Below are 20,510 nucleotides of genomic sequence, written 5' to 3'. Positions count from 1 at the left end.
GGTTACACATTTCTCTGCCTTATTTTTGTTGCACAGACTGTTTATTACTTGAATCTTCTAATACATATAATCAAGTGACTAAATTGTCAGTAAAAGAACTCTAACTGTAATACATCTCTATTATCCCAAATTTTCTTAATGGCAAGGTGGCAGTCTTGGTGTAGATCTTTTAGATTGAAGATTATTGATAATGTGTAGCTATTCTTTTGATTTAAAACCACCACTCTACATTCACACTACATCCCTCTACAGTTTATCAAGAGGTGAACTAACTCCCAGGCCTTTATGGAACCTTTTCGTGTCAGTGATGGATGAGAACCGCTTCAAACCAAATGAACATCAAAGCATGGATATTGCCTGCTGGATGTAGAAATTTGGGGTGGAGGGGTTACACAACAACGGATGGGTCCTTCCCACTAAGCGACCCATCAACTAATGTGTGTCTTGTGTGTTTGTACACACTGAAGAGAGGAAGCCTCCCGCTGGTACTTAGAAAACGGGCAACACAAAGGCACTTTTGGGAAGTTGCCCTGCAGTTTCAATATGCTTCTCACACCGTGTCCACAGAACATCTAAATCCCATTTACAGAGGTGAAGTTCTCAAAGCCTGAAAATGGAACATATTGGGAGGGTTTGGGGGAGTCAGAGTTCTGACACAATGGACCTTTGGCAGTCTTTTCCTCTGAATACCAGAGCCCATGGCTAATCGTATTAAAGGTGACCCCATGAGCATTAACACTTATTGTGTTTGCGTGGTTTTGTGCTGTGTGAGTGATGTTCTCTATTGTGATTCAGTCATGCAGATTGCAATTATCAGACTTTACCATTCCCCACTTGTCAACCAAGAGGCGACAAAGCACTTTTATACTACCTAATGAATTTTTATGATCTTTCTTAAAGTACTGTGCCATAATGAGTGTCTACTTGTTTATTTTGTAACAAATCTGCAAACCCTGCTGCCAACGAAATGCTGTCCCAAGTTACATTTCTCCATGTTTTCTCACAGTATATATTTTTTTCTGACTCCTGAATGCCAGTATAATTAGTAGTGCTAGATGTACTTAAAGGATCATTTTTATTTCTTTTCTCGCAAAATGTTTCACTATAGATTTATGTTTGAGATACAGACTTCTAGTTTCCTCATGTTATATGTACCTTTCTTTTCGTCCCTGTCCTAAATAGATGAACTGTGAAGGAACGTGTGCTCAATGAATATGATGAATAGATAACTGTACTATTTTATCGTCTGGCACTTTGGGCTGTAGGAAGTTGAGACTTGTGTTCATGGTGTTGAGATTCCCTTTTTTCCACATAATGATTTTGTGTGCTGCTACTTAGTACGCAGCAAGCATTGTACCGTAATCTTCATAAAATGATATTGTGGCCTGCTTCATTGAAATTCTCTGAAAAGTCAAACATGTAAAATACTATAAAATAAATGTTTTACTGTGTAATGGTTGAAGGCCAGCTGAAGGCTTGTAAAGAAAACGTTGTGGACCTTTTGTGCCAACCCATTATAAAAATTATTTTGTTATAAAATAAAATAAATCTTTGCAGAAACAGTTACTGTAGATTTCAAATAATTGAATTGTCATTGTTAATACAGATTTCATATTACCTTGCGGTAGTAAAATTTATTATGTACTGTAATGTAGGCCATGCTTCACTGATGAGGTGGTATGCTTAGGATCATGAGCAGTTCCTTTCCTTCTCCATACTCTTCTTTCCATCACTCTGGTACAAGTTGATCTCGGTCTCATCTGTCCATAGGATGTTGTTTCAGAACTGTGAAGGCTTTTTTAGATGTCGTCTGGCAAACTCTAATCTGGCCTTCCTGTTTTTGAGGCTCACCAATGGTTTACTTCTTGTGGTGAACCCTCTGTATTCACTCTGGTGAAGTCTTCTCTTTATTGTTGACTTTGACAAGTATACACCTACCTCCTGAAGAGTGTTCTTGATCTGGCCAACTGTTGCTAAGGGTGTTTTCTTCACCAGAGAGAGAATTCTTCGGTCATCCACCACAGTTTTCCGTGGTCTTCCGGGTCTTTTGGTGTTGCTGTGCTCACCGATGCGTTTCTTTCATTTTAAGAATGTTCCAAACAGTTGTTTTGGCCACGCCTAATGTTTTTGCTATCTCTCTGATGGTTTTTTTTTTTTTTTTTGCCTAATGATGGCTTGCTTCACTGATGGTGACAGCTCTTTGGATCTCATCTTGAGAGTTGACAGCAACAGATTCCAAATGCAAATAGCACACTTGAAATGAACTCTGGACCTTTTAATCTGCTCATTGTAATTGGGATAATGAAGGGATAACACACACCTGGTCATGGGAAAGCTGAGAAGCCAATTGTCCCATTACTTTTGGTCCCTTAACAAGTGGGAGCCACATATGCAAACTGTTGTAATTTCTACACCGTTCACCTAATTTGGATGTAAATACTCTCAAATTAAAGCTGACAGTCTGCAGTTAAAGCACATCTTGTTTGTTTCATTTCAAATCCATTGTGGTGGTGTATAGAGCCAAAAATGTTAGAATTGTTGATGTCCCAATAGTTATGGACCTGACGGTATATAGGCTTAATCCTCCATATCCTGTGACCATCCCACAATAAAGAGGTCTATTGCCACATTGGCGAGTGCCATGACTTTTCCTGTTTTGGATTCCATGTAAGACTTAAAATATTGACCATTTGTTAGTGATGGCACTGGGACTGATTACTGGAGGTTTGTAGTGAGAGTATCCCCGAGCCTAGCAGTGCCAGCATGTTACTACATGGAAGACTGATATATAGTTTTATGGCAAAAAATAAATAAATCTGTATAATAGTATATTTTACTCATTGAGGCTACTTTCACACTTGCGTTTTGTCCCCATTCATTGTCAATGGGTACAAAACTGAACGGAATGCATTCCGTTCCGTTTGATTGCGTTCCTAAACCGCTGCGGTTTTTCACTCCGGCATGGGATATGGAGCAAAACGCATCCGGCATGACACACAATGCAAGTCAATGGTGCCAGATCCGTTTTCTCAGACACAATAGAAAACCTTTTCAATGGTGGTCATGCTGGATCCGTCATTGCTATTTAGACGATAACCTAACCGGATCCGTTCATAACTGATGCAGCCGGTTGTGTTATCAGTAACTGAAGCGTTTTTGCTGGTCCCGGCTGGATCAGGCAAAAACGCAAGTGTGAAAGTAGCCTTAACTCTGCGCATTCTATGCTTAGGAGTAATGTGGGCAGTGCAATCCATGACTGACGGCTTTGCATGGAGTCATACAGGGAAGGCTGGCAATCACTGAGTAGAGCTGCCCACTGGACTCCTAATTCTAGAAAAACGTATCCACTGTCTCAGCTCCTCCTGCTCTAAACAATACTGCCTCGAACATTCAAAATTTTGGCCTTTTCAATTTTGTTTGATACATTTTTTCCATGTTAGTTGAAGTTTCTGTGTGACTTTGAGGTTTTTTTTTTTTTATCAGTGTACCAGCCAACCTTGTAAATCATTCAACTGGCAATACTCCCTTGGTTTATGGATGTATCCTGGTTACCTCTGAGCACGGTTAAAGAACTCGGCACTAAAATGCTGGGAGAAACACTGCAACCCCAATGTTACTGTTGACATAGTAGAACATTTTGGGTTTTCTGATCAAGAGGGTCTGACAACTGTAGTTCTAATTAAAAAAATATATCTATGTACTAGTTCTCCATTGCAGATCAGGACATGAAGTTGGCCACAAGTGGAAGATGGATTGTATCACTATATCAATATATAGTTTAAGGCACCTGGTATTATATCAATATATAGTTTAATGCAGTGTTGCATTCTAAACATGTCGACAAGTGTTGTGGGCATACTTGGTGTGCAGTATTTGGGAAGGTTGAGTTGTCCCTATAGCTGACACTCGCATTGAATAGCTGTCCGACAGCTATCTGTCCCGACTCCTTCCCATCTTGCCTATACACATCTTATTTCGGCCAATCTCAGTGGGGAGACAGCTGCTGCCAAGACACTTCTGGTGGCAGCTTATCTCCTAGAAGAACAAAAAGATTTGGCGGAAAAAAAAAGTATTTCACGTGACCCTTCTCTTCCCTGTTATGTCAGGGGGAGTAGGGAGCTCCCCAAATACATTAGGTTGTCGGCTGAGCCTTATCACCTGTGATCCTGTTTTGTCTCAAGCCTTTATAATAAGTATAGTGATTCTACCTGCTAAGAATTGAGGTAACCCCCTGCAGCTTCCCTGTAAACAGCATAAACTGAAAAGCGACAGAAGTTAGCCTAATAAACAATGTACAAAATGTAATATTTCTATTTTATTTTTTACTTTTTTCTTTCTCTTACACACTGCAAAACATGAATACTTGTGCATCTCTAAACAGGAGACGAATGATGCAACACCCCATTTATCATCTGGGATATTTAGCCTGTGGTTCGCTAGTTTTTTTTATTTTTTATTTTTCCCAAGAAGTTGACAGTGTAAAGATGAAGGACACAACAAGGAAAATTTCCTGCTTTCCTACTCAAATGCAAATGTTTTTACCCAATTAGAAAAACGTTTTCCCGTAAGCTCAGTCATCTGTGCCAAGTAGTTTGACTAATATAACTTGATCAGATCCAAACGTTTTGTTGATCTCCCCGGAAGCAGTATGGTATGCAACTACTACTTTGAATTCTTGCAAAAAAATAAAGTGTTCACATATTGTGAAGGGAAATTAATTTTGCAGAAGAGGGTAAGATAGAAAGAAGAAATGGCCCATGTACAGCACCTTGGCCACTTTTTTTCATGATTTCTAAGCAATCATAAAGTTAATTAGTTTGTGTCAATGAAGACAAACATGGCTAAGGGTACTTTCACACTAGTGTTTTTCTTTTCCGGTATTGAGTTCCGTCCTAGGGTCTCGATACCGGAAAAAAACTGATCCGTTTTTTCCTAATGCATTCTGAATGGAGAGCAATTCGTTCAAGATGCATCAGGATGTCTTCAGTTCAGTCACTGTACGGTTTTTGGACGGAGAAAATATCGCAGCGTGCTGCGGTATTTTCTCCGTCCAAAATTCCGGAACACTTATTTTACATTGAAATGAAATGTTCTGGAAAAACTGATCCGGTTATGCGGTCTGCGCATTTGTAAACTTTTTAAAATGTGAAAAAGGTAAATGCCGGATCCGTTTTTCCAGATGTTCCGGTATTGCAATACATTTGAGACTGATCCACATCCGATCAGTCTCCTAATGTTATCTGTTTGCATACAGATTGCCAGATCCGGCAGGCAGTTCCGGCGACGGAACTGCCTACCGGAATCTAGCGATGCTAGTGTGAAAGTGCCATTAATTGTGTTTTTTGTTTTTTTTTGTTTGTTTTTTCCCTTCTTTAATCCTGGCACTGTACAAGCATTGTTTTCTTTCTTGGCACAATCTGTAAAAGTAAATGCCTCTCGCGTTTGCAAGGTCCACTCCTCCAAGGATTATACTAAGGGTCCATTCACATGACCGTAAACCGCCTGTGCCCATATTGTGGACCACAAATGGCGGTTCTGCAATATAGGGGCGCGTGAATCCTGTATCACTGATGCACACCCATCAACTTGAATGGGCCACAATCCTCATGATACAGCGGGGTGCGGAGCAAAGGCACAGATCGGAAGCCCATGGAATCAAAGGGAAAAGGTCACGTCTATCTACACAGCACCACTCCCCCAGGAAATCCAGCCAGAGGAGATGGCCTGGTCCAACGCCAGATTGTCACGGGGACCTTTTTAGCGCATCACATCTTTTAATACTTGCGAAAACACAGCAGGCCACAGCACAGAGCACGGCGGCAGGTGTCTTTGGGGAGCAAGGGTTATGTCGGAGAGTTAGCTGACAGCTTAATGAGCTTTCGGGCAACAACTATCAAATTTGTATGGACAGCCTTACTTCTTTGATAATATGTAGTTTGAAATTGTACATTACTTTATGGAATTTATTATTATTTTTACGTGTTTTTGTTATCGGTAACCTTAAAGGGGTTTGCCAAGACCAGAAACCCCATTTCATACTTGCAGACAGAGTGCAGGGGTTCAAAAAAAGTAACTCCTATCACTGGTGCTTTGATTCCAGCGCCAAGATGGAAGTGCAACACTTCTTCTACATGCTCATCACCGGTGCTAGGCACAGCAGTGGCAGTGGTCACTTCCAGTTTACTGAAGACTGGGTACAGGAGAAGAGCTCAGCGCTGGAACCAGAGCTCCAGTGATTCATGTTTTTTTTTATTTATTTATTTTTTCAATTTTTTTCATCCCTGCAGTTTCCCTGGTTTTGGAGAACCCCCTTCAAAATGAGTACAAAGAATATAAATGATGATAGAAAATAAATTTTTGCTTTCGTAGCATTGCTAGATACGATCTCATAACGTAAATTAAAATGTTAGTAACGAATCCACGTTTCTCTTTCACAGCTAAAGCTATCTTTTACATTAGACAAAGAAAGTGGGATGCCTCAAGGCTGCTACATTTACAAGTACAGAGACAGCAACAAGTAAGTCAATAAGAGAGGTGAGATTTTTGGACAAGTAGCATTTGTCATTGGTATCTCGGCCCGATCTGCAAAGTCTGTCTTTTCATCAGCCAGTACTTTTTAATGTGACTTGTATAGGGTCTACTTTTATATGACCTTAATAAATACTGAGAAATGTAATCACTAGGATTGTAACTTGTAAAAGGTGCCCTGCAGAACAGAAAGGCTTAAAGGGTGACAGGAGAATTGTTATTGGACCCTATAAGGCCACTTTTTTCATCACTGATTTCCTACTCTATTTATAAAAATAAAAACAAAGCTACTATTGTACATATGGCACAGGTGAGCCACTCAATGAATACAATTCTGGGAAAAGACTTGACATATGAAGTAGGAATTTCTTGTAGTTCTTTGCTTAAAGGGCATCTGTCAGCAGATTTGTACCTATTAAACTGGCTGAGCCGAGCCTGTAGGAGCAATGGGGGCGTTACCATTAGGGTCCATTCACACGTCCGTAGTGTATTGTGGATCCGCAATACACCCGGCCGGCACCCCCATAGAACTGCCTATTCTTGTCTGGACAAGAATAGAACATGTTCTATTTTTTTCGGGGGCCGGCCCCATAGAGAATGAATAGGTTTGGATTTGTTCCGCAACGTTGCGGAATGGATCAGGACCCATTTTACGGACGTGTGAATGGACCCTTAAACCTAGAGGCTCCCTCTACACTTTGACATTTTCACTGCCCGGCCCTGTCAAAGTTCAGGGGACGCAGCAGAGACAGCTGAGCACCTAGGTGTAATGACAACGCCCCTGTTGCTCCTAGAGGCTCATTTGCATATATTAAAACTTAATTCTCTCAGTAATGCGGGCACATATGAACAGTGGACCAACACAGATATCTTCAGCTGCCCACATGTAACAGGTCAGCCGGTGTCATAGGCACAGATCTACTGACAGATGCCCTTTAATTCCAAATATACAATCTTTTCGGCTGGGTTCACATGTGACTGATTAGCTGCAGTTTTTCGGCATCCTTTCTGCTTGTAATCTGCAGCAGAGAAAAATGCACTAAATTGTACATTTTTGTCACTGATTTCGCAGAAATGCCGCAGTTTAGACGCTGATCTTATTCTTTAGGCTGGAAAGGGTGAAACCGCCATGAAGTCTGTAATACCAGGGTGGCTGCACACGGGGAAGATTTATGTGCAGAAAATTGACATGAAATAGGCACCAAAACCGCACAAAAATCAGTGCTAGTAATAGCGTTTTTTGTGCAGATTTCACGCGGTTTTGCCGCAGATCTCACCCTTCCATTAAAAAGTGAAATCTGCACAAGAAATACTCTCCAACAATTGACATGCTGCAGATTTCAAAATCCGCTCAGCAGGTCAGTTTCCGCACCTAAGAAAAAAAGTGTATGAGATTTGTCTGATCTCATACACTTTGGTATTGTATGAAAACCGCACGTAATCTGCATCGTGTGCAGGCACCCTTAATATCTGCACCACAAGGCAGTATCTGCTGCAAGGTTGTTGTTTTTTTTTTCTGCCCCCTGTCAATGAGAATTGTAAAAAATTTGCTGCAGATTTGTTGCAGGAAAATCCACAACAGCAAATCCGCAGCTAATGAGCGACGTGAACCCAGCTTTGGCGTTTTCACAGCTGCCCTAGTTCATGACAAATTCTGCATTCTCCTGGGCACAAATAAAAGCGATATAGGATCTCACCAGTTGTTTTTTTTTTTTTTTTTTTCCTCTAAAAAAATGTGGAGGGGTGTGATGCAATGGACTAAGCATTTCAAGCAGCCGTGTGGATCCTGTCCAGTACTGAAAGGGTTACTGTGTGGAAGTGAAGTGCGCATTACGTGATGTGTTGTGTCTTGTCATTCTCACGGGCTGGCTGTTGTGTAGTGCGCTATGGCAATGAAGTCATGCCCATTAATCTTTGTATCAGAGTGGGTATTGGTGGAATACGATGTGCCCTAGGTTTCTCACAGCCGCAGACCTCCAGGTGGTTTCTCTGCTGCACATGCAATGGAAAATGTGCTTTCTTCTAAGAGCCGCCGTTTTTGACATCCACTTAAAGCGTAAAGATGCAAAGCAGGTGTGGAGGATGTTCTGACAGTCTGGAGATGTTTGCAGGTTGTGATTGGCTTCCATTCACATTCAGTAAAACTGAACTTGTATCCGTTTTGAAGATGGATGTTCTGATATGTACACATTCATGTATTTTCTGTGCATATTTGTGTTATTAATACTAGGGCATTTAAAGGGACGCTTACATAGAAATACATTATCACATATTAACCTGTATGTGAATATTGTATGTATTTTTTTATAAGAATGAGTGGATGGATTTCTGGATCTCATATTTTATTTTTTATTTTTTTAATCACTCCGTGTATTCCACTTCCAGTCCTTTTAGAACAGTGAGCACTCTCTTAGCTTTTCCGGTAGGACCATTCCTCTGCAGTGACTCAATTAAAGCATCACAAGTTCAAAGCTGTTCTGTAAGCATTTTTATCTAGGCCTACCCAGAGAACAACAGAGCGGTCATACTGGTATCCCAAATCTACACCTACTATTATCATGGATTACCCTTCGTATAAAATGTGCCACTGACAAGTGATTATCTGTCTTAATAGGTGGTCTTATCATTTTTGTTGACTGCCACAGAAAAACAATATTTAGCATTTCATTTTTAACTGCTTAAGCACCCCGGAATTTTTCATTTTTGCGTTTTCGTTTTCTGCTCCCTGCCTTCCCATAGACCTAATTTATTTTTATTTTTTTCATACACATAGCCTTATGAGGGCTTATTTTTTGTGGGACAAGTTGTACTTTCTAATGGCACCATTTACGGTTGCATACCATGTAGTAGGGAGCGGGATTTTTTTTTCCAAATGGGGTAGAATTGGAAAAAAAAAACTATTCTAATAAAGGTTTTTATATATTTTTTTACACTGTACACTATGCAGTAAAATTGACTTATCTTCATTCTCCAGATCAGTACGGTTCAAACGACACAACAGTTGCATAATTTTTCTCGCGTTTTAATACTGGAAAAAAAAAAAGTAAAGCCTTTTGAGGAATTTCTTTTTTTTTTCATAACCATATTCTGACCCCTATAACTTTTTTGTAGCTATGTGTATGGTGCTGTGTGAGGGCTCATTTTTGCAGGACGATATCTTCTTTTCAGTGATACCAATTTTAAGTGTGTGCGACTTTTCGACACTGGGTAGTAGAAGTGAGAAAATTATGTTTTAATAGTATAGGCATTTTCGCACGCGGCAATGCCTATGATGTTTATTTTTTTTTATTTGGTTGAGTATTTTTATTTTAAGGAAAGGGGGGTGATTTAAACTAGGTTTTTTTTAACCCCTTAAGGACACGGCCATATTTTACCTAAAGGACCAGGCCATTTTTGCTAATCTGACCATTGTCACTTTATGTGGTGATAACTTTAAAACGCTTTGACTTATCCAGGCCATTCTGAGATAGTTTTTTCATTATATATTGTACTTCATGACACTGGTAAAATGGAGTAAAGGAAAAAAAACATTTTTATTTATAAAAATTTGCAAATTTCCAAGTTTCAATTTCTCTTCTATAATACATAGTAATACCTACAAAAATAGTTATTACTTTACTTTCCCCATATGTCTACTTCATGTTTGGATCATTTTGGGAATGACATTTTATTTTTTGGGGATGTTACAAGGCTTAGAAGTTTTAGAAGCAAATCTTGAAATTTTTTTGAAATTTTCAAAAACCCACTTTTTAAGGACCAGTTCAGGTCTGAAGTCACTTTGTGAGGCTTACATAAAGAAACCACCCAAAAATAACCCCATTCTAGAGACTACACCCCTCAAGGTATTCAAAACTGATTTTACAAACGTTGTTAACCCTTTAGGTGTTCCATAAGTTTCAGAATTTAGATTTTTGGGAAAATGTTCTATTTTAATCAATTTTTTTTCCAGTAAGAAAGCAAGGGTTAACAGCCATACAAAATGCTATATTTATTGCCCCGATTCTGTAGTTTGCAAAAACACCCCATATGTGGCCGTAAACTACTGTACGGACACACAGTAGGGCGTAGAGGGAAAGGTGCGCCGTGTGGTTTTTGGAAGGAAGAGTTTGCTGGACTGGTTTATTTACACCATGCCCCATTTGAAGCCCCCCTGATGCACCCCTAGAGACTCCATAAAAGTGACCCCATCTAAGAAACTACACCCCTTAAGGTATTCAAAACTGATTTTACAAACTTTGGTAACCCTTTAGGTGTTGCACAAGAGTGATTGGCAAATGGAGATGACATTTTCAGAATTTCCTTTTTTTTTTTTTTTTTTTAACCATGTTCATCTGAGGGGTTAGGTCATGGGGTATTTTTATAGAGCACATTCTTATGGACGCGTTGATACGTAATATGTCAACTTTTAACTTTTTTATTTTAGCTTTACAAAATATTTTTGAAAAATAAATTTTAGTTTTAGTGTCTCAAGTCTGAGAACCATATTTTTTTTTTTTTTTGTCAGTGGCTAAAATTGGGGAAGGGGATTATAAATGTAGTACTCCATGGAAGTGTGCTACTCCCTGAAGCAACCGTCAATGCAGAGGCCCAGATGATCGGGGCACGTGTTACACTGAGTGGTGGTGTCCTTGAGTGGTGGTGACACACTCTGCACTTTTTTTGGGTCCGTCCCATCTTTCCAGTATGGGGGACCACACCTGGAAAGTGTTGGCTAGGGATGATCCAGGCGCCTCCAGTTCCTGAGGTACTCCGGCCTGCTCTTTGCCGGTCAGAAAAGATCAGGACCTTGAGGACTGCCTCATAGAACTGAAGGAATTTCCCTGTGTTACCAGCGCTCTGGGACAGCACAAAAGAGTTGTACAAGGCAACCTGTACCAAGTAGACCGCAGCTTTTTTTGTACCATGCCCAGGTTTTGCGCATGGCATTATATGGCTTGAGGACTTGATCAGAGAGATCACCTCCTCCCATATACCGACTGTAGTCGTAGATACAATCGGGCTTGAGGACCGTTGCCGCGGTACCTTGGACAGGGTAATGCCGTTGCTGTGAATTGTGGACAGTTGTCTAACACCCAGAGTGGGGGGACATTCTGGGGGTTGAATATGGGAATCTCGCACCTCGTACACACAAAACTTGTAAGTGTACCCAGAGGTACTCTCACAAAGTTTGTACAGCTTCACGCCATACCTCGCTCGCTTAGAGGGAACATACTGGCGAAAAATGAGTCTCCCATTGAAAGCAATGAGAGACTCATCAACCGCGACCTCCCTTCCAGGTACATAGGCTTGCACAAATTTGGCCCAAAAGTGATCGATGACCGGCCTGATTTTGTACAGGCTGTCATAGGCAGGATCACCTTGTAGGGGACATGCTGCATTATCTGCATAATGCAGGCATTTCCGTATTGCCTCAAACCGGGTACGTGTCATGGCCGTACTGTAAAGTGGGGTCTGGTAGAGGACGTCCCCACTCCAGTAATGCCTGACACTAGGTTTTTTGACTAGGCCCATTGCAGCATAAGGCCCCAAAATGTCCTCATCTCGGCTGCACTGACCGGAGTCCAGCCACCGGCCCTAGCCAAAAAGGAGCCCGAGTGTTGAGCAATAAACTGTTGGGCGAACAAAAAAAGACTAAAATAGTCATATTCAGTGGAGCCCACTGTGGAAATCTGGATTCCTGGTTGACCAACAAAATTAGGAATCGGAGGCTCAAAATGCTCTGGGGTACACATGCAAGTTCACCGGTAGGGGGCTCCAGTGGACTTCTCATGGCCCAGAAAACTAGTACGAGCCCCAGAGCTTCTCGTACTAGTGTGGGCCACAGGCTTCCTAGCATGGTGGTCCCCTTGCTCCGCCTGGCGGCGTCTCCGCCGCCTTGGGGGCTCATCATCATCGCTAGATGATGAGGGGGATGTGGATGACAAAAGGAAAGTGGGGTCATCCTTGTCCTCACTGGGACTTTCAGACTCGGAGGCAAGCTAGGCGTATGCCTCCTCGGCCGAGAACATCTGGCGGGCTATAGGGGAGTGTGCGTGTGTGTGAGGGTACGGGTGTTCGCGTACTTATCCCTAAACCTAACAGACATAAAAATAAAATAAAAAAAAAGGCCAAAAAATTTGAAAAAATTCAAACTCTCTGATCAGCCGTCCGAAGTTGATCAGTGGTGGGGTGTGCGATGCACTAACCGGGGGGCGGACGCTAAGAGTGCCGGCCACAGTCGGCGTACGCAGAAAAAAAATAAAAATAAATGCTTGCTCCCCCCAAAAAGTTGGGAGGTAAGCTGCAGGACCCCTGGGGGGGTCTAGGGTCACACAACTGTGCTGTGGACCCCAGACACCCGATTTAGGGTGATGCCATCAAAATATGAAAAGATTTAGGGTGATGCAAAAAAAAATATTAACTTACCCTGAATATCCCTGCCTAACCTAACCTGTCCCTAACCTTTCCCCAAATACCTTTTAGTGAAGGGGGTGCTGGGCACAGATGGGGGCGCTGGCTCTGGAGATCCATGCCGCTCCCAGACACAAAAGGAGGAAGAGAGAAGCGCTGCAATAATTTTAAGCGCCCGCCCGCCCCTGCTGCCAATCAGAGCCGATCCTGAGATGGTGATATCACCATCCTGTTCCGGGTTATCTGGTTCCCAGAGACCCGAATAACCCGCAGCAAACCACAGGTCCCCCCCCCCGACGCATTGTCCCAGGGTGTCTGCTGAATGATTTGAGCAGGCACCCACTTCCAATGATCGGAAATACACAGGACGTACAGGTACATCCTGTGTCCTTAATTGCCAGAACATCAGGGCGTAAACTTTTTTTTTTTTTTAAGTCACCTTGGGTGAAAATAACTGGCAATTCGATTGCCCATAGTATTCAATGATGGCTAAATAGCCATAATTGAAGACTTCATTTGCACTATATCAATACAAGGCTGCCACCTTTTGGCCCGTATTGATATCTACATCTAATTGACTCTGAAGCCTGCTTGATGCTTCGGTCAATTAGCTGAAGGTAACAGATTCCCCGATCTCAGCTGGGGAACGCTGTTACCGGACCAGAAGCGCGCAACTTCCGGTTCCGGTCTGCACAGATGCCGTGGTGACATTTGACCACGGCGTCTGAAAGGTAAGATGTATGCCTTATGGCTGATCGCATATATATGCTGCTGGTCTCTGCTATTTAAAAACACACTTTTATGATGGAATTATCCCTTTAACAAGTAAACACACCCTGCTTAGGCCTCTTTCACACTTGCGTTGTCCGGATACGGCATGTACTCCACTTGCCGGAATTACACGCCGGATCCGGAAAAACGCAAGTGAACTGAAAGCATTTGAAGACGGATCAGTCTTCAAAATGCGTTCAGTGTTCCTATGGCAGCCAGGACGCTATTAAAGTCCTGGTTGCCATAGTAGTAGTGGGGAGCGGGGGGAGCAGTATACTTACAGTCCGTGGGGCTCCCGGGGCGCTCCAGAATGACGTCAGAGCGCCCCATGCGCATGGATGACGTGCCATGCGATCACGTCATCCATGCGCGTGGGGCGCCCTGACGTCACTCTGGAGCGCCCCAGGAGCCGCACGGACGGTAAGTATACTGCTCCCCCGCTCCCCACTACCTTTACCATGGCTGCCAGGACTTTAGCGTCCCGGCAGCCATGGTAACCATTCAGAAAAAGCTAAACGTCGGCTCCGGCAATGCGCCAAAACGACGTTTAGCTTAAGGCTGGATCCGGATCAATGCCTTTCAATGGGCATTCATTCCGGATCCGGCCTTGCGGCAAGTGTTCAGGATTTTTGGCCAGAGCAAAAAGTGCAGCATGCTGCGGTATTTTCTCCGGCCAAAAAACGTTCCGTTCCGGAACTGAAGACATCCTGATGCATCCTGAACGGATTTCTCTCCATTCAGAATGCATTTGGATAAAACTGATCAGGATTCTTCCGGCATAGAGCCCCGACGACGGAACTCTATGCCGGAAGAAAAGAACGCAGGTGTGAAAGACCCCTTAATATTGGTAATTCTTACGAGTCCATGACAAAGCTGCTGTTTTTCTACAAAATGTCTTGGGCCTCACCATCCAAAATGAGAATAATTGTTTTTTATTGTAATATATGCAGATTTACAGATTCCATGATAAAAAACAAACAAAAAAAACTACATCCGCCATACTATTAACCACTTCAGCCCCGCTAGCTAAAACCCCCTTCATTACCAGGCCACTTTTTACACTTCTGCACTACACTACTTTCACCGTTTATCGCTCGGTCATGCAACTTACCACCCAAATGAATTTTACCTCCTTTTCTTCTCACTAATAGAGCTTTCATTTGGTGGTATTTCATTGCTGCTGACATTTTTACTTTTTTTGTTATTAATCGAAATTTAACGATTTTTTTGCAAAAAAATGACATTTTTCACTTTCAGCTGTAAAACTTTGCAAAAAAAACTACATCCATATATAAAATTTTCGCTAAATTTATTGTTCTACATGTCTTTGATAAAAAAAAAATGTTTGGGCAAAAAAAAAATGGTTTGAGTAAAAGTTATAGCGTTTACAAACTATGGTACAAAAATGTGAAGGTTCTACAATGCCCAGACAGTAGAAAAACCCCACAAATGACCCCATTTCGGAAAGTAGACACCCTAAGGTATTCGCTGATGGGCATAGTGAGTTCATAGAACTTTTTATTTTTTGTCACAAGTTAGCGGAAAATGATGATTTTATTTAAATTTTTTTTTTTCTTACAAAGTCTCATATTCCACTAACTTGCGACAAAAAATAAAAAATTCTAGGAACTCGCCATGCCCCTCACGGAATACCTTGGGGTGTCTTCTTTCCAAAATGGGGTCACTTGTGGCGTAGTTATACTGCCCTGGCAATTTAGGGGCCCAAATCTGTGAGAAGTACTTTGCAATCAAAATGTGTAAAAAATGGCCTGCGAAATCCGAAAGGTGCACTTTGGAATATGTGACCCTTTGCCCACCTTGGCTGCAAAAAAGTGTCACACATCTGGTATCGCCGTACTCAGGAGAAGTTGGGGAATGTGTTTTGGGGTGTCATTTTACATATACCCATGCTGGGTGAGAAATATCTTGGCAAAAGATAACTTTTCCAATTTTTTTTATACAAAGTTGGCATTTGACCAAGATATTTTTCTCACCCAGCATGGGTATATGTAGAATGACACCCCAAAACACATTCCCCAACTTCTCCTGAGTACGGCGATACCACATGTGTGACACTTTTTTGCAGCCTAGATGCGCAAAGGTGCCCAAATTCCTTTTAGGAGGGCATTTTTTGACATTTGGATCCCAGACTTCTTCTCACACTTTCGGGCCCCTAAAAAGCCAGGGCAGTATAAATACCCCACATGTGACCCCACTTTGGAAAGAAGACACCCCAAGGTATTCAATGAGGGGCATGGCGAGTTCATAGAATTTTTTTTTTTTTTTTTGCATAAGTTAGCGGAAATTGATTTCTTTTTTGTTTTTTTCTCACAAAGTCTCACTTTCCGCTAACTTAGGACAAAAATGTCAATCTTTCATGGACTCAATATGCCCCTCACGGAATACCTTGGGGGGTCTTCTTTCTGAAATGGGGTCACATGTGGGGTATTTATACTGCCCTGGCTTTTTAGGGGCCCTAAAGCGTGAGAAGAAGTCTGGAATATAAATGTCTAAAAATGTTTACGCATTTAGATTCCGTGAGGGGTATGGTGAGTTCATGTGAGATTTTATTTTTTGACACAAGTTAGTGGAATATGAGACTTTGTAAGAAAAAACAAACAAAAATATATATATTTCCGCTAACTTGGGCCAAAAAAATGTCTGAATGGAGCCTTACAGGGGGGGGGGGGGTGATCAATGACAGGGGGGGGGGGGGGGTGATCAATGACAGGGGGGGATCACCCATATAGACTCCCTGATCACCCCCCTGTCATTGATCACCCCCCCTGTAAGGCTCCATTCAGACGTCCGTATGATTTTTACGGATCCATGGATAGGATCCGCAAAACACATGCGGACGTCTGAATGGAGCCTTACAGGGGGGTGATCAGTGACAGGGCGGTGATCAATGACAGAGGGTGATCAGGGAGTGTATATGGGTGATCACCCGCCTGTCATTGATCACCCCCCTGTAAGGCTCCATTCAGACGTCCGCATGTGTTTTGCGGATCCGATCCATGTATCCATGGATCCGTAAAAATCATACGGACGTCTGAACGGAGCCTGACAGGGGGGGTGATCAATGACAGGGGGGGTGATCAATGACAGGGGGGGTGATCAATGACGGAGGGGGGGGGGTGATCAATGACGGAGGGGGGGGGGTGATCAATGACGGAGGGGGGGGGGTGATCAATGACGGAGGGGGGGGGTGATCAATGACGGAGGGGGGGGGGTGATCAATGACGGAGGGGGGGGGGTGATCAATGACGGAGGGGGGGGGGGTGATCAATGACGGGGGGGGGGTGATCAATGACGGGGGGGGGTGATCAATGACGGGGGGGGGGTGATCAATGACGGGGGGGGGGATCAGGGGTTAATAAGTGACGGGGGGGGGTGTAGTGTAGTGTGGTGTGGTGTTTGGTGCGACTTTACTGACCTACCTGTGTCCTCTGGTGGTCGATCCTAACAAAAGGGACCACCAGAGGACCAGGTAGGAGGTATATTAGACGCTGTTATCAAAACAGCGTCTAATATATCTGTTAGGGGTTAAAAAAATCAGATCTCCAGCCTGCCAGCGAGCGATCGCCGCTGGCAGGCTGGAGATCCACTCGCTTACCTTCCGTTCCTGTGAGCGCGCGCGCGCGTTCACAGGAAATCCTGGCCCTCGCGAGATGACGCGTATATGCGTCGTCGTGCGCAGGGCTGCCGCCTCCGGACCGCACATCTGCGTTAGGCGGTCCGGAGGCGGTTAAATAGGTTGGCCAGTGTATATTACTAGCTGCACATGTGCTGGTAAGAGCACATACGTGCAGCTAGTAATGAGAACTATTAAACTATTAGTACTAAAGTGTCCAATGACTGGATAAATTGTTTTGTATGGCGGATCCCATCCATCAGCAGCCTCGCTTCATTTACATTGGGGACGGACTGTGAGTGAGCTAGTTCCCCTGTCAGTCCCCATTGTAAGTGAATAGAGGTGGCTGATGGATGGGATCCTTCATCAGCTGCCATGTTCCCAGCGCAGGATGCAGGTCAGGGGGCCTACTGTAAACATAAATTACTTTCGGCTTGAGCGAATCAACTTTCGGATCATAGATTTGCAGTCGATTAGTTCAAATACTTAAATTTTAAGACCTCATTCAGATGGCCGTAGTGTTTTTCGGATCCGCAAAACATTGATACCGACCATGTGCGTTCCGCAATTTGCTGACCACACGTGACTGCTACCATAATGCCTGTTGTTGTACCAAAGCCCAGTTCAGATTGCTGTTTTAAATTGTTTTTCAATACGCAGATATGCATACAGTAGGAATTAACCAAAGTCTTGCCAGCACCTTTTACACAGGCCAGCTATTGGGATAGAGCGTTTCTACAAACTCCCATCCCCAATAATTGTGCATGTAAAAGGCCCTTTAGGCCACCTGCCCTTTAGGAAAAACTGTATCCCGAAAAAATGTGCAGGTGGCCTTAGAGTTAGAGGAGTCACATAAAAGATGAGACACATCCTTGAGATGAAAGACATGCCTTAAGACAACAGGGTTACAATAATCAAATAACACAAAATACATACAGTGCACCATGCAAATATAGACTACATGGGGCTTTTCTGGTGATGCTGCCCTGTCTTTTGTGTGACTTATTTTTATGTTGGTTTTCAAATGTTGAAGGGATTTTCAACGAGTTCAATATTCATGACTTATCCTCAGGATTCCTGGCATCCCCACAATCGGCTCTTTGAGGCCAGTGATGTCCCATTTAAGTGCATGGGCCTGAGCTGCAATACCAGGTACAGCTGCTATCCAATGTACAGCACTCTGTGCTTGACTACCTGTGTGGAGGTCACTGCATCAGTGAGCGATGCAGGCCTCTATCAAACGACTCATTGGCGGGGTGTCGGTAGTGGTCCCCCAGCAATCTGACATTAATGACCTATCCAGGAGATGGATCATTACTTCGGCATGCCTAGAAAACTCCTTTAACAAAGTCTTTGTACAACAAGGTGTATTGACCGTAGGGTACGTGTGATAAATACAATAAAGTGGCATACCATTCAAATGGCATCCATGTTTCCGGCCTATTGCTGCTAAAGCGGGAGACCTCAGGGCAGGAGGTGCCGGTTATTGGACCAGATCAGCTTAGAGAGTTTGATCTAGTGCACACACAGTGTTGACAGTGTTGTCTGCTTCCACGCAGAGAGGCTGCTGTCGAGGTGAGGGAGATGCTGTCGGCCACAATGTGATTTCAACAAAGATATGTTCAGAAGAAACTCTACATTTTTCATGGTGTGTTGCTGGCATCTGTGTTTTTTTGTATTTTATTTTTAATTTTTTTTATTTTTTTTTACTTTTTTGCCAGAAACACTGTAGCCAGGTAGTAGCTGAAAATATTAACCGCACTTCAGACAATGCTTTTTCTTTTTGTGGCAAATTTTCTGGTTTTTCTTCATAATCTTACTTATAGGAAATGAAAAAGTCTGATTAACAATGTCCCGAAAAGATACACCACCACAAGAATTACTTGTAAAAAGAAAACCCATGAACATTCATTGCATTTTTTGCAAGCAAAAAAAGAGCGAAAAAGCAGAAAAACTATTGGGTTCATGCGGTAGATTTCTGAAGTGGCAGCAGGAAAATGGTTGCAGTGAAGGTACTGCATAAATACATAGTTTACAGTAAATCTTACCTTCTGGTAAAAACGTCTAATTGCAGGGTTACTTTAGAGTAATTATGTTTTATTAAACAGAGTGTTATTTTTGGAATATTTAAGACCTTGTCTTGAGTCATTAAGCCACATCATTTTCAAGCTCCATCACATGGCTGTTGCCTGGGGGGCGCCTGCGTTCTGCTGCTGTTTGTGCTGATACCATCTCTACATGTGCACTTGATTGATAAATATTGCCCTTTGTGTTCGTGAAGAGCTTGTTAAACCTTTAAGCTTGTGTACAATGTTCACCTGTCGCGTGCCAAGGATGAGCTCATGGGAACAAGTCTAGAGTTGTATGTGGCAGTCAAAGCTGTTCTCTAACATCCATGAGCTAACGCTTACAGTGTCTTATACATTTAACAGTGATGCAACTGCTGTGTTCTCCCACGTTGTAGGTTGCACAGTCAGAAGTATGAGTTCACTCCCTCCCCTCATTGAGGAAATGGGTGACTGTACTGGACTTTTTACCTCCTCTCAGGTGATATTATTACATTGATCCTAATGGCATTGGAGTTTGAACAAGTGTGTGGTAATGTCAACTTGTGATTATGGTTGCCCACGGTTTGCCAAGGCCTCAGACACGTTAACCCTTTCTATTATCCCAAAGCTTTGCAGTCAAGCCAATTTCCCATGTACAATAAATTCTGGTCTTGAGTTGTGCTCCATAGCGGTGTTCCTGAACTCTAGTCCTCAAGTCCCACATGATTTCGGAATATCCTACAGAATGAATACCTGTGGCAAGTCCTGATGTATTGACACTAATTATATCACCTGATAAATACTAAGGAAATCCTGAAAATATGACCGGTAGGTGGGCCCTGACGACTGGAGTTGAGGAGCACTGCTCCATAGCATTGCATATGCTTGACCTCAATGCTGCACTCTGGTTGAACTTGGAACCCTCCTGACACCATCTCCAGCAGTTTCCCTGGCTTTTTCTCTGCGGTGAGACTTTGTGTCTTTTTTTTTTTTTTTTTAATCTCTCAGTAACTATTCCTCTTGTTGTCTTAAACTTATGAAAGTTGTGTTCTCTGGAATTGCAGCTTCGTATTTTTAGAAAGACTGGGAAGAATCTCTGGATGTTTTTATGCAATAGGTATTGTAGGCCCATTTCTGAA

The 20,510-nt window shown here is 42.7% G+C and overlaps 1 protein-coding gene across 2 annotated transcripts in view; it reads left to right on the top strand.

Moving 5' to 3' along the window:
• DIS3L2 (DIS3 like 3'-5' exoribonuclease 2) overlaps nucleotides 1–20,510 on the top strand; it is a 314,009-nt gene that overhangs the window by 249,942 nt on the left and 43,557 nt on the right. For both annotated transcript variants that reach the window (XM_044290031.1, XM_044290032.1), the window contains one exon: nucleotides 6,438–6,517. In XM_044290031.1, the coding sequence (XP_044145966.1) occupies nucleotides 6,438–6,517 (80 nt within the window). The remainder of the gene's footprint in view (nucleotides 1–6,437; nucleotides 6,518–20,510) is intronic.

Source organism: Bufo gargarizans, chromosome 4, assembly GCF_014858855.1.
Source record: "Bufo gargarizans isolate SCDJY-AF-19 chromosome 4, ASM1485885v1, whole genome shotgun sequence".
NCBI lineage: Eukaryota > Metazoa > Chordata > Amphibia > Anura > Bufonidae > Bufo > Bufo gargarizans.
This window is presented reverse-complemented; position numbering and strand designations above follow the sequence as displayed.